This window comes from Tamandua tetradactyla, chromosome 7 (genome assembly GCF_023851605.1).
Source record: "Tamandua tetradactyla isolate mTamTet1 chromosome 7, mTamTet1.pri, whole genome shotgun sequence".
Taxonomy (NCBI): Eukaryota; Metazoa; Chordata; class Mammalia; order Pilosa; family Myrmecophagidae; genus Tamandua; species Tamandua tetradactyla.
The window spans coordinates 19,576,333-19,589,459 of record NC_135333.1 but is presented as its reverse complement, the minus strand read 5'-3'; the positions used below and the strand labels follow the sequence as shown (position 1 = coordinate 19,589,459).

General features: G+C 45.8%; 1 protein-coding gene across 2 annotated transcripts in view; it reads left to right on the top strand.

Moving 5' to 3' along the window:
• Positions 1-13,127, top strand: part of COQ8A (coenzyme Q8A) — a 59,793-nt gene that overhangs the window by 17,846 nt on the left and 28,820 nt on the right. For both annotated transcript variants that reach the window (XM_077168559.1, XM_077168558.1), the window contains 3 exons: positions 2,395-2,580; positions 4,408-4,800; positions 5,021-5,087. In XM_077168559.1, the coding sequence (XP_077024674.1) occupies positions 2,404-2,580; positions 4,408-4,800; positions 5,021-5,087 (637 nt within the window). In that variant the 5' untranslated portion in view covers positions 2,395-2,403. The remainder of the gene's footprint in view (positions 1-2,394; positions 2,581-4,407; positions 4,801-5,020; positions 5,088-13,127) is intronic.

Here is a 13,127-nt window from a genome sequence, read left to right as displayed (position 1 = left end):
GGAATTTTATTGACTCAGGGTTTCAGAAGCCAGAAGACTTGCTTCCTATGGGGGTTGATCTCTTTTGGCTGGCTGGCAGTCTTTGGGGCTCCTTGGCTTTTCCAACATAGGGCAGTGCACATGGCGGCACCTTTGCTTTCTTTCTCTTCTGGGTTCTGTTGGCTTCCAGCTTCTGGCTGCTCCCCACGGCATCTCTCTCTCTCTGGCTTTCACTTTGTTTGTCAATCTGGATTAAAGCCCTACCTGATTCATTTGGACCACACCTTAACTGAAATAACACTTTAAAAAAATCTTAACTATAACGGGTCCATACCCACAGGACCAGGGGTCGGGACCCGAACATATCTTTTGTGAGAGCCACAATTCAGTCCCCAACAAAATACATTTGCCATTTTGAAAGTAGGATATATGCACTAAAACAGTTAGGAGAATACTGAGACAATGATTACTGATAATTCCCTTGAAAATTCAGGAATTTAATTTTTCTGCTCAATGTAGTCACATTTTTCCCCTTTATTTTTTGGCTTTAGCATCATTGTAAAGTAGGTATAATTTTGGCCTGTTACAGAAATCCTTTTCTTCTTTTTAAAAAGAGAGACATATTAAGTGTCATCATTCTTAGAAATCAGAAGAGTTAGGGTTGGATTCTAGTGAGTTCCAGGTGTGTGTTACAGCAGCATGCAGAAACTTCAGTGGATTTGTAAAATTTAATTCCTATCGGTGCTATGGGCCAGTCGAGCTAGGACAGGGTAAATTGGGGAAAAAATCATTTATTGTCTTGGCTGTAGAAAAACCTGATGATGTGTGATAACTTGGATGGAAAATTCAAGCAGAATTAGTTTTCAGCCTGAAAGCAAAGTCTGCATTAAATAGGTCTTATGTATTTTTAGCAGTTCTGAGGAAGCTTTGACCTCAGATAACTGGGTAGTGAAGTTTAGAAATTACCAGAGTTTGTGGCCTATAGAAGTTATCTGGGCTGGATTTAGAGGCCCAGAGACAAGGGGAAGACTTGTTTCTGGGGCTCCCTCGGACAGTAGGTGTGGTGGGTGGTCCTGCAGCCGGCAGCAAGTGTCCTGAGCACATGTGTCTGGGGCTCCTGCCCTGCCATCTCTGTCCCTTTTAGGCAGCCTTTCCCTCGTTAGCTTCTGGTGTGCCCTGTGGGCAATGCTTTGGCCCTGTTGTTGTGAGTGGTGAGTAAAGTCTATCTTGGTAGCTTGGGGGTGGAGCCAGGGGGCCATGGAGTTGTTAAGAGACAGCGCTGGCCCTGTTTGAGCTCTGATTACTTGATCTCTTCACAGTCATAGAGATTTGATCTGTGAGGCTGATCCTCGTTTATTGCCATGAAATGCAGAGTGAGAAATGGCACTGGGTGATAGGTCAGGCCAGGTTTCCTTCCACCTCTCCATTCTCTTTCAAGGGTATGGTCACCTTCCAAAAACTTCCCTGGCTTTGCTTAGGCTGTGTGTGGTCCATTTGTGCCCTGTCCCTGCAGAGGGCTCTGGGGTCAGGGGGAAGGGTTGTGTGGCTGGAGAGGCTCACTGGCCTTGGCCAGCCAGCTAACCTTTCTGGCTTTGGTGTTCTCATTTGTGAAATGGAATAATAACAGTGATAATGTTGTTTCATGAAGATGAAAAGGAGGTGATGTATGGAAAGCACTCATCCCCATGCCTGGTAGCTGTTGTCATTTTGAAGGCAAAGGTGTCCTTTGAGGGAAGATGATAGCAGGCCATCTCAGCTCTCTAGGCTCCCATGCATTCACGGTTTCTCTGACTTCCACCACAGCTCTTCTTACAAGTAGAGGTAGCCTTATCCCATGCCCAGGAGTTCCGGCAGTGTGCTGGGGCTGCTCCCATAAAGCGCAGGCAGAAGCAAACCCACCGTCTTTGGAGGGCCCCAAGTTCTGGTCAAGGACCCTTGCTAGTGTTGTTTCATAACCTCCCCCGTCTGTGATTCTGTTAAGTAGGTGATCACCCCCACTAGTGTGAGCTCTGGCCCTGCAGCTCTGGAACAGAGGAAAGAGCCCTAGGCCAGAAGTTGGTTTGCCCGGATTCAAGCCCTGGTTCTGCTGTTTGAAGCCCTGAAACTTTGGGCTTGAATTTTTTCCTAGATGTTTTTCGCAGGATTGTTGTGAGGCCCAGGGGAGGAAATGTGTGGGAAGGGATGAGCAACATGCAGACTTAAAGACTATCCGGTCAAATATAGAATCTTTAATCCTTCTCCCAGTGCCCCAGGAGTGTCAGGAGGCACCCCAGAGTCTGCCTTGAGCTCTGGGCACTTCTCCTCCGTCTTTTCTCTGGATCAGAAGTGGAGGTCGGAAGAAAAAAGAAGCAACCTGCAGAGTTGAGCAGATGTGCGGTGGAAAACCCTTTCCCCTGATGCCCTCCTTTCTTCCAGCCCGGAAGGATGGCCGCCATGTTGGGGGATGCACTCATGCTGGTCAAAGGCCTTACCAAGCTGGCCCAGGCGGCCGTGGACACTCACCTGCAGCACCTGGGCTTCGGTGGGGAGCTTGTCATGGCGGCCAGGGCCCTGCAGTCCACAGCCTTGGAGCAGTTTGGCTCCGTCTTGCGGGAGGTGCAGGTAAGGGCGCTGCCTGGCAGTGGGAGGGCTGCGGGAGGGGCTGGGACCTGGTGCTCATGTGAGACCCGGGCTTGTGGAGCGGGGCCATGGCCATGGCAGCTGGTCTTGTCAGTGCTCCCTGACTGCCCTGGCATGGTGGGGCTTATGTAGTGCCAAAGCTTTAGTTACAGGAACTGACTGAGCATGCCTGAGCTGAAAGGGCTCCGGGGGCATCAGTGCAGCTCCCCCATTGCTCAGCCCAGCTAACCCACCAGGGCTTCCTGAGCACCTCCTCATGGTGGCCCAGGGTGCTGAGTGGAGGGCAGGGAGCCAGGCCAGGTCTGCAGGGGCTTCCTCTTGAGTCTACTCTGCTCCGTCTGGCTTAGGTTTCCTTCCTGGGTTCTGACTTGAAGGTTCTGAAGAGAGGCCTTTTAATTTTGGATATTAGAAAAAGAAATCACAAAGAAAAATGTAATAGTCAAAGACATCTTATTCTTTGGCTTTATGTTAGTGTTGTTGGCTGGGTGGGCTTCTGGGGAAGAAGGGAAGGAACCGGCTCCCTGGGAGGGCTGCAGGGACTCTCCCCGCCTCCTGCTCGGCTCTTCCTCTTCTTGCGCTGGCTCGGCTCTGCATCTTCAGGGGCTCAGCTTCACCCTCAGCTCCCCCTTGTACCTCATACTGCCTGCAGAGGAAAGTTTTAAGTGGAAAAAGAGTGCTGGAGAGGTGATAATAAATGAAGCTCGTGCAACCTGCCCCGGACTTCCTCCCTTTAGGGCTTCGCTGCCTGTCTTGAGAGGTACCCAGTGGGTGGAAACACGATTTATTTCTGCTCTAAGGAAACTGCTGTCAGGTGGTCTCAGGGCACCTGGCTGGGCGAGTGACAGGCTTTTGACTTCTACTTCATTTTCTGGCAGGGGAGTCTTGACCATATTGTTTCAGCGCTCTTGGCCTCAGTTTCCCATTTGTGAAATGAGAGTCCCAGCTAATTTCTCTTCCCATAATGCCTAGTAGAGCTGCAAGTGAGTGAGTGGGCTTTGGGCCTGCCACTGCTTCTGTATAACCCGCAGGCAGCATGTGGAGTTGTGCGGGTAGGCTGCTTTAGGTGTTTCACAGCTTCAGGTGATGGGAAGCTGGCTGCCGTTCTAATCAGAGCTTCCTGGGCATTGTGTCCCTGTTGGGTCATCGTCTGTAGCCCCACACGGCTCTGTGACTGTGGTGAGCTGTGTTTCCAGACAAGGAAGCAGCAGAAAGGTCAACAATCACAGTTGCCCAGGGTTCAAAAATAGAATGTCGGGCCCTCGGGGACTGTTGCAAGGCAAAAACAGTGTCCCTCTTGCTCCCTTCTTCTGTCCCCAAGCTCCCAGGGACAGTCAGGCCTGGTGTCTCTCAGAGCCTCTGCTAGAGGCTGCCTGGTGGTAACACTGCCATCATGGCCATGCTGGCTGGGGGTGGGCAGGGGATATCCCCGTCCTATGCCCCTTGGCCCTTGCTCGGCCATGGTTTACCCTCTCCACATATGTTGGGCGTCCCCTCCTTAGCCCCAGTTCATAGTTGTGGAACTTTCTGCCAGGGAGTAGATTCCCAGTGCTTCCTTCTCTGGCCTGGCTCGGCAGGCAGTAGGTGCTCAGCAACCCAGTGGGGTTGACTCGCCAGGACACACTTCATTTCTGGGCCAGGGCTGGGTGGTCTTCAACTTCCAGAAGTGGCCCTGGGAGTAATGCGGGTCTGTCCTCTGGGGATCACAGAGGGAAGGGTGCTACCCTGCGTGGAGGGGCGGGGGCTGGACACAGTGGGGCTCTTGGCTGCCCTCTTGCTCCTCTGAATGCTGTTTTTTTGTGTGCCCTGCAGGGCTGGAATAAGCAGGAAGAGTCTTACCCTGAAAGCTCTGAGGAAGCAGAAGCAGAGATCAACTTCTCAGGGCCTGGGGCAGATGTCTCCGCAGCCTCCTCCCCTGCACAGCCATCGCCGCTGCCCCCGGATCCGTCCCACAGTGAGGGCCCGGCTCCTGCCTATGTGGCCAGCGGACCCTTTAGGGAAGCCGGGCTCCCGGGCCAGGCCGCCTCCCTGGGTAGGATGAATGGGAAGCTCTTTGTAGGACCTGGAGACCCATTCTCTCCCACGGGCTTCCAGCGGAGGTTCCTCCACCAGGACCAGTCCCCTGTGGGGGGCCTCACGGCCGAGGACATTGAGAAGGCCCGGCAGGCCAAGGCTCACCCCAAGAGCAAGCCTCACAAGCAGATGGTACGTGTCAGGGCCCCTGGATGGCTGGGGCGTGCCTGCTGAGGCGCTGGCATTGGCGCTCCCAGGGCACCTTTGGAAGCCATGGTCTGGAGTTTGAGGGGCTCTTCTTGTGAAGTTCGCTTTTGTGGGTAGGAGGGGATGTGTGGAAGGCATGAACTCCTGAGGGCTGGTCCTGTCCGTCTCGCTGATTCCATGAGGTCTCCCCCTCTCCCCCCTTTAGCTCAGTGAGCGGGCACGGGAGCGGAAGGTGCCGGTTACGCGCATTGGACGGCTGGCCAACTTTGGAGGTAAGTGGCTGCATGCCCCTTTGCTGCCTCACCTGTCCGGGCAGGCTCAGTCCTTGCTGAGTGGTCAGGGGTCACCCTTGGTCGCCTGCATGGAGGTGGAAGAGGGTGGGGACCTGGTGGGGTCCTGGGGAGGGCCCTTGGGGGGAGAGGAGCAGGTGGCAGTAGCTGTTCCTGTATTAGCTGCTAGGGGCCTGCCATTCTTGGACATTTTTCATAGCGCGGCTGATCCAGTAAGTAGATTCCAGCTCTGCCCCGGTTCACCCCGGGGACTGGTGTACAGGTGATGCCAGGGCTTGAACTGCTGCCCAGGTCGCCGGGAACGGCAGTGTCTGCAGCATCTGCAGCATCAGCTCTTTCCTCTTGCCTCAGGCTCATTGCCATTCAGCTGCCTTTGGAGGTTTCTGCAGGAAGGAGGCTGGGTAGTGAGTAGAAGTTATTATTGGGGCTGTTTGGCTCCTAATAAAACGTTTTTTGCCCTGGGGACTGATCATTTGGGGAACCCATTTGTTGACTCCTAGAAGCCTGCAGGGCATCAGTGGACTGAAAAGGAAGTGCTGTGGCCCTGAGCTATTGTTGTGTCAAGTCCATTGTAAATATTTGTGAGCTTACTTTTCACTGGGCTTTTGAGAAACCACTGTGTCCAGTACATCTGCGCTCTTTTAATATGAGTTGAGGGATAATTTTATAGTGAACGTTCATAGCAGTTGTATCTACTTTTTGGCATTGTGTTGTCATATCTATTCCTTATTTTCTGACTGAGATGTTCCTTTTGAAAGTATGGTCTTTGCAATGATATACTTTGGAGTGGAGTTAATGGAAGTGCATTTCTTTAAAACTCGGCAGTCTTCAGCAGTACAATAATGAAAATAACAGTTTTGACAGTTTCATTCACATGCTGGTCTTGGGTGAATGGTTATTTGCAAGGCTGTTTAAAGCAAAGGGTTGACTGCTCATGTTGTCAGTGCTAAGTGAGTCATAAAGACCCATTATGTATCTAAGCTATAGCTTACCTGATTTATAAAGCTACGTGCTGTTCTCCTTGGCTGCCTCTTCTCTTTCAGAAACCCCACCCTACACTTAAGTCAGGATAAGCTTTGCCCAGGCACTCACATTCTTTGCTTACCTGACAGCCTGGTACTCCAGGAGCTGGACTGGTGTCTGTAGCTGTAACCTTGAATGGTGACTGTCTGTCTAATGTGCAGAGCAGACCTAGTTAATTGGATAGAATTTTCTCAATTTGAAAGTTTTCTTCCATATTATCTGAAATCTTGGTACTTACTGCTACTTAGCTGTTTTAGAATCTAGCATGTGTCATTTGATTTTTAGCAATAAAATATTGCTTTATTTCTGTCTAATGGGTTAGAATTTCAAGGAGTTCCTTGCAGAACTTCCCGGGGTTCCACTACCAGGAAAAATTTGAGAATCACTGCTCTGGTGGCCACAAATGGGCCTCCCCTCCCAGACTTGGCACTTTCCCTGCTTTGTACAATGACCATTAGTTGGGTAATGTTTACTCTTTTTGTAAGTATTGAATGGCGCTTCTGTTCCCTGTTCCCATGAGTTTGAGGGCAGAAACAACCCTCTTCTTGCATCTGTATTTACCCTCTTCCTCCTCTTCTCCAGAGAAGGGCTTGTCACAGAACTTTATCTCTGGAAGACTTAGCTTGACTGACATATTTTAGAATGGATTAAACCCTCTTGTGGGAATCTTTGTGGGGATGGCAAGGAGTAGTGGAGGATATGTTTGGGAAAAGTCAGAATGAATGTCTTGAAAGTATGTTAGAATCTGAGGGAACATGCAAAATCCGGAGGAAGGCAAAAATCACGTGCTTTTGGGCAGTGGGTTAAGGAAAGCAGAAACTGAAGTGGAAGGGGTTATACAGCAAGGTTTGTAAGACAAAAAGGCAGCCTTAGTAAAACCGAGGTGCAGGGCTCTTCTTGGTAGGGTTCCAGTTTGGGGTGAGGAGAGGCCCAGGACTTGGTGGCTGTTTTGCACAGCCCTTAGCCCCTGTGGATGGTGGCTGAACCTGGAGCCCTCCTCTGCATCTGTGCTGGAGCTATGCCCGCAGCTGTGATTCACAAGGCACCACGTCGTTGCCCAAGCAGTTGGCCGCTAATGTTTCAGACTTGGAAGCCAAGAGGAGCCAGATCAGGAAAGAACGTGTTGTTCTGGCCCCGGAGGTGAGTTCTGGGTCCTCTGCCTCACTCAGAGGTTTTCAAACTGTAGGTCGTGACCCTTTAGTGGGTGTGAAATCAGTTTGGTGGGTTGAGAGCAGCATGTGAAAAAACAAGTATAATTGAGTAGAAAAGATCAGAATTAGTATCACAGATCCTAAAAAAGAACTACACAGTGCAAAATTGCTTTTGTTTCAGAGGTGTACACATACTATTCGTGTATGTTCTTCATTGCGCTGTGAAATGTGTGGCTTACTGGTGGGTCAATGTCCACATCGTTTGAACTGACACAGCTCCACTCTGTTCTGCCAGGAAACTCTTTTGGCCCTTGTCTTTAGTCTTCTTCTGCTCCTGGGGGCGGGTGTGCTCTGGGGTGTGGATGGACTGGCTTTAGGGAGTTTTTCCACTTGGGGCTATGAGAGTGGGGTAGTTCTAGATCCCAGACAAGTAGGGCTACTCCAGGGACCCAGACAGGTGTTTGGGGAAATTGGCTGCAGGTGTTCAGTTGTCTGGCGTGGAATGCAAGAGCTTTCCTGTTTGATTGGTTCCTTTTCTTTATTTTAACTTATTATTTTGAAATAATTTCAAACTTACAGGACAGATGCAAAAATAATGCAAGTCTCTTACAGAGCACTCCTACGTAGCTCCACTCCTACCCACAAATATCAAGATCCACCAATTTTAACATGTTGTCACTTTTGCCCTTTCTGTCTATATGTCTATTTTGTGAATATTTGAGAGCAGGCTGCATATATAATACTCCTTGAATACAATACTTCCATGTACATTTCCTATGAACAAGGTGTGCTAGTTTGAAATGATGTAGGTACCCTAGAAAAGCCATGTTTTCATCCTAATCTCATTTTGTAAATGCAGCCGCTTCTTCTAATCCCTATTCACTATTGTATGTTTGAAACTGTAATTAGATCATCTCCCTGGAGATGTGATTTAATCAAGAGTGGTTGTTAAACTGGATTAGGTAGAGGTGTGTCTCCACCCATTTGGGTGGGTCTTGATTAGTTTCTGAAGTCCTATAAAAGAGGAAACATTTTGGAGAATGAGAAAGATTCACAGAGAGCAGAGTCCACCAGCTAGCAACCTTTGGAGATGAAGAAGGAAAATGCCTCCGGGGGAGCTTCATGAAACAGGAAGCCAAGAGAGTAAGCTAGCAGATGATGCTGTGTTCACCATGTACCCTTCAAGCTGAGAGATAAATCCTGACTGTGTTTACCATGTGCCTTCTCACTTGAGAGGGAGAGAAACCCTGAGCTTCATCGGCCTTCTTGAACCAAGGTATCTTTCCCTGGATGCCTTTGATTGGACATTTCTATAGACTTGTTTTAATTGGCACATTTTCTTGGCCTTAGAACTGTAAACTAGCAAAATATTAAATTCCCCTTTTAAAAAGCCATTTCGTTCCTGGTATATTGCATTCTGGCAGCTAGCAGACTAGAACACACTTATGTTATCACCTGAAGTGCAGCTAAGTTCAAGATATTTAACATTGATATAAGCTTATGTTCTATATTCCAGTTTTTTCTTATGTCCTAATAATGTCCTTTTAAATCTTTTCTCCCCCATTCTTAGATCTCAGTCAATATCATTATTTCATTTGTCACTGTATCTTTAGTTTGTCTCTTTTTTGTAATTGTGGAAACATATGCAAAATAAACATTTCCATTCCATCTCCCCCCAAGCATCCATTAAAGTGGGATTAAATATGCTCACAATGCCCGTACAAAAGACTTTTTCTTCCCGACAAACAGAAACCCTGCACTCTATTTTTTTTTTTTTTTAACATGGGCAGGTGCCGGGAATTGAACCCAGGTTTCTGGCGTGACAGGCGGGAACTCTGCCTGCTGAGCCACCATGGCCCACCCAGAAACCCTGCACTCATTTTACATTCACTATTCATTGCCCCTTCTCGCAGTCCCTGGTAACTTGTAATCTACTTTGTTTCCATGACTTTGCATATTCTCTGGTATTTTCTTTGTGGTCACCATGGGACTTAAATCTGCATTCTAAATGTGTAACAGTCTTGATTGCCCTGATACCACCTTAACTTCAATTGCATACACAAACTATGTTCTTGTACCCCTTTGTCCTCCTATCTTTATGCAGTTCTTGTCATAAATTACATATTTGTACATTGTGAGGCCACAACCATTGATTTATAATTACATTTTATGCATTTGCCTTTTAAATCCTGTAGGAAGTAAAAAGCAGAGTTACAAATAAAAAGTACTATAGTACTACTGGTATATGTATTTACCCCTGTCATTGTCCTTTGTGGAGATCTTTATTTTTTTCATGTGGCTTTAGTCAATTGAACTGCCCTTACTTTTCAACCTACAGAACTCCCTTTAGCATTTTATAGGGCTGCCTAGTAGTGATGAAGTTCCCCAGCGTTTGTTTATCTGGGAATGTCTTAATTCTTCCCTAGTTTTTTTTTTTTTTTTCACATGGGCAGGCACCAGGAAACTAACCCTCCCTTGTTTTTTGAAAGATAGTGTTGGTGAATGTAGAATTAGTTTTGGTCATTTTTTGTTTGTTTGTTTTAGTACTTTAAATATGTTTTTCCACTGTCTCCTTGCCTCTGTGGTTTCCAGTGAGAAATTGGCAGTTAATCTTATGGGGTCTTCCTTGTACATGACAATTGCTTTTCTCTTGTGGCTTCCAAAATTCTCTCTTTGTTTTTGACCCTTGAAAGTTTGACTCTAACATGGTACAGTGTGAGTTTATCTTGTTTGGAATTTGTTGAGCATCTCGGATGTATCAATTCATGCCTTTCATTAAATGTGGGATGTTTTCAGCCGTTATTAGAATATTCTCTCTTTCTTCTCATCCTGGAACTCCCACAATGTGGGTATAGTGGAAGCTTGATGGTGTCCAGTGGTCCTTCAGGCCCTGCTCAGTTTTCTGTCATTCTTTCCTTTCTGCTCCTCAATCTGGATGCTTTCAATTGTCTTATCTTCAAGTTCACTGATTTCTTCAGCTAGCTCCAATCTACTGTTGAACCCCCTCTAAGGAATTTTAATTTCTGTTACTGGGGTCTTCAACTCTGTTTGGTTCCTTTTTTATAATTTCAGTCTCTCTACTGATGTTTTCTTTTATATATATATATAATCTTTTGTTTTCCTGACTTCCTTAAGTTCTTTGTCTGCATTTTCCTTCAGCAGTTTGAGCATATTTCGGACCATGTTCTAAAAATCTTTGTCTGGAATGTCCCAGGTCTGATCCTCCTCACTGATTGTTTCTAATGTTTTAATCTTCCCCTTTGCCTGGTCTATCACCTCCTGTTTCTTTGTACATTTTGTAATCTTTTGTTGCAACTTGTTCATTATATATTTAATGTGTTATTGCTGAAATTTAGACCTTGAGGCATCTGTTCCTTAAACTTGTATCCAGCTCACTAGTGTTACGACGGGAGCTAACCAAAAATTGAAATCAAATCCTTGAATGCCAGGAGCTAACCTAAAAACAAACAAAAAACCCCATCTTTCCCAGTCTTTGCATTTTAAACTATGTGAGTGCCCTCCTTTAGGGCGTATCAATACAATGAATTTAGAGACTAACTCCAGGCTAAAACATAGGGGGCTTCCATGAAACATTCTGTGCATGCATCTTGTCTTGGGCATGTGCAGTTAGCCCTTGGAAGTTTCCTAGTTTACATGGTTCCACATGCGCCCTCTTCTCTAGGAAACAATTTCCTCTCAGTCCTGTGCACTGTATTACATGTCCTACAGCCAGTAATCCCTTATCTCAGGCATCCCCTTTACTGCCCTCCTCCAGTGTTTGGAGGAGAGCTCTGTGAGCTGCCTTCCACACGCAGATTAAGTCCTGGGACAGCGAGTCCCTTAAGCCACCAGTAGAGAGATTGGGCCAGGCATTCATGCTCCCAGTATGTTTATAAGGGTTACTCTGTTCTTTCTGGAACTAGGACCAGGGATCTGCTCTGGGAATGCAGGCTGGCCCTGGGCAGAGGGGTGTAGTAGGGGATGGCAGAACACCCCGAGATCCTATCACTTTTAGCCTTTATCCTGATTTTGCATTCACCCTGTTACTACAGCCCTTTAACTGTTTTCTGGAGCTTGAGAAAGATGCTTCTGCCAGGTTTTTCTGGTTGTTCAAAGCTTCTGTTGGGGTACGGAGCCATGAAGCCTCTCACTGCACTATCTTGTGAGACAATAGGGATGAGTCATTCTGATTTTGAGATGGAGGCTGGAGTCCTAATTCCAGTGTTCCATAGGGAGATTGATAATACTGCAGGCTGCGTGATCTGTGGGTTTTAGAATTTGTTAAAGAATGGTGTGAAAGATGAGATGTTGGATTTGGGGTCAGAACTGGATTTTAGGACATAATATCTGAGCTAAAATTCCAGCCGTGCTTTGTGTGCAACTTTGGGTCCTACCTTGGTTTTTCCTTCTGCAAATTAGGGGTCTTGCCATTGACTCTACTGGGGCTTTTTATAAATACTCCATGTGTACTTGAAAAGAATATGTTCTGGCATTGTTGAGTGCAGTGATCTATGTAATTATGCCAAGTAGGTTAGGTTTGTTAACATGTATTGATCAGATCTTTTTTTTTAAATATATGGACTGTTTTTAGAGCATTTGTAGGTTTACAGAAAAATTAAGCAGAAAGTACAACATTCTCATATTTCTCCCTGCTTCCACACATAGTTTTCCCTATGATTATTTTGGATCAGTGTGGCACATTTGTTACAATGATGAACGTATATCATTAGAATTAAATTATAAACTAAAGTCCATAGATTACATTAGGATCCATTGTTTGTGTTGTATAGTTCTGTGTTTTCTTTTTAATATGTATACAACATAGACTTTCCCATCTCAACCACTCCCCCATGCATACCATTTGTGGGATTAATCAGTCACAGTGTTGTCCTACCCTCACCATCAACACTTACCAAAACTTGCCCATACCACCAAAGAGAACCCTTATGCCCATAATGTATTAGCTCCCTTCCCTTCCTCCTTTCTTCCCTGCCCCTGGTAACCTCTACTCTACTTTCTTTCTCTATGAGTTTGCATATTCTAGCTATTTCATATAAGTGGAATCATACAATATCTGTCTCTTTGTGAGTGGCTTATTTCACTCAACATGATATTGTCAAGGTTCATTCATATACCATATATCAGAACTTCATTCCTTTTTAATGGCTGAATAATATTCCATTGTATGTAATACCATATTTTGTTTATCCATTCATCTGCTTATGGACATTGGGTTGCTTCCACCTTTTGGCTATTGTGAATAATACCATAAACATTGGTGTGCAAATACCTGTTTGAGTCCCTGCTTTAAATTCTTTTGAATATATACCTAGAAGTATATGTGGTAATTCTGTACTTAGCTTTCTCAGGAATTGCCAAATTGTCTTCCATAGTGGCTTCATCATTTTCCATTTGCCACCAACAATGTATAAGAGTTCCTATTTCTCTGTATCCCTACCAACCCTTTTCTGCTTAAAAGGAAAAATCTGTTCTAGAAGGTGTGTGATGGAATCTCCTTGTGGTTTTGATTTTGCATTTCTTAATGGCTAATGATACTGAGCATCTTTTCATGGCTTATTGGCCATTTGTAGATCTTTGGAGAAACTTTATCCAAGTCGTTTGCCCATTTTTGAATTAGGTGGTTTTTTTGTTGTTGAGTTCTGGGAGTTCTTATATATTGATATATAGTTTCCAAATATTTTCTCCCATTTTGTAGGTTTTCTTTTCACTTTTTTTAAATTAATTTGTTTTTTAAACATAACAACATACACACTTGAACATTCTTATCATATGATCATTCCATTCTTGATATGTAATCATAACTCACCATATCATCACATAGTTGTAT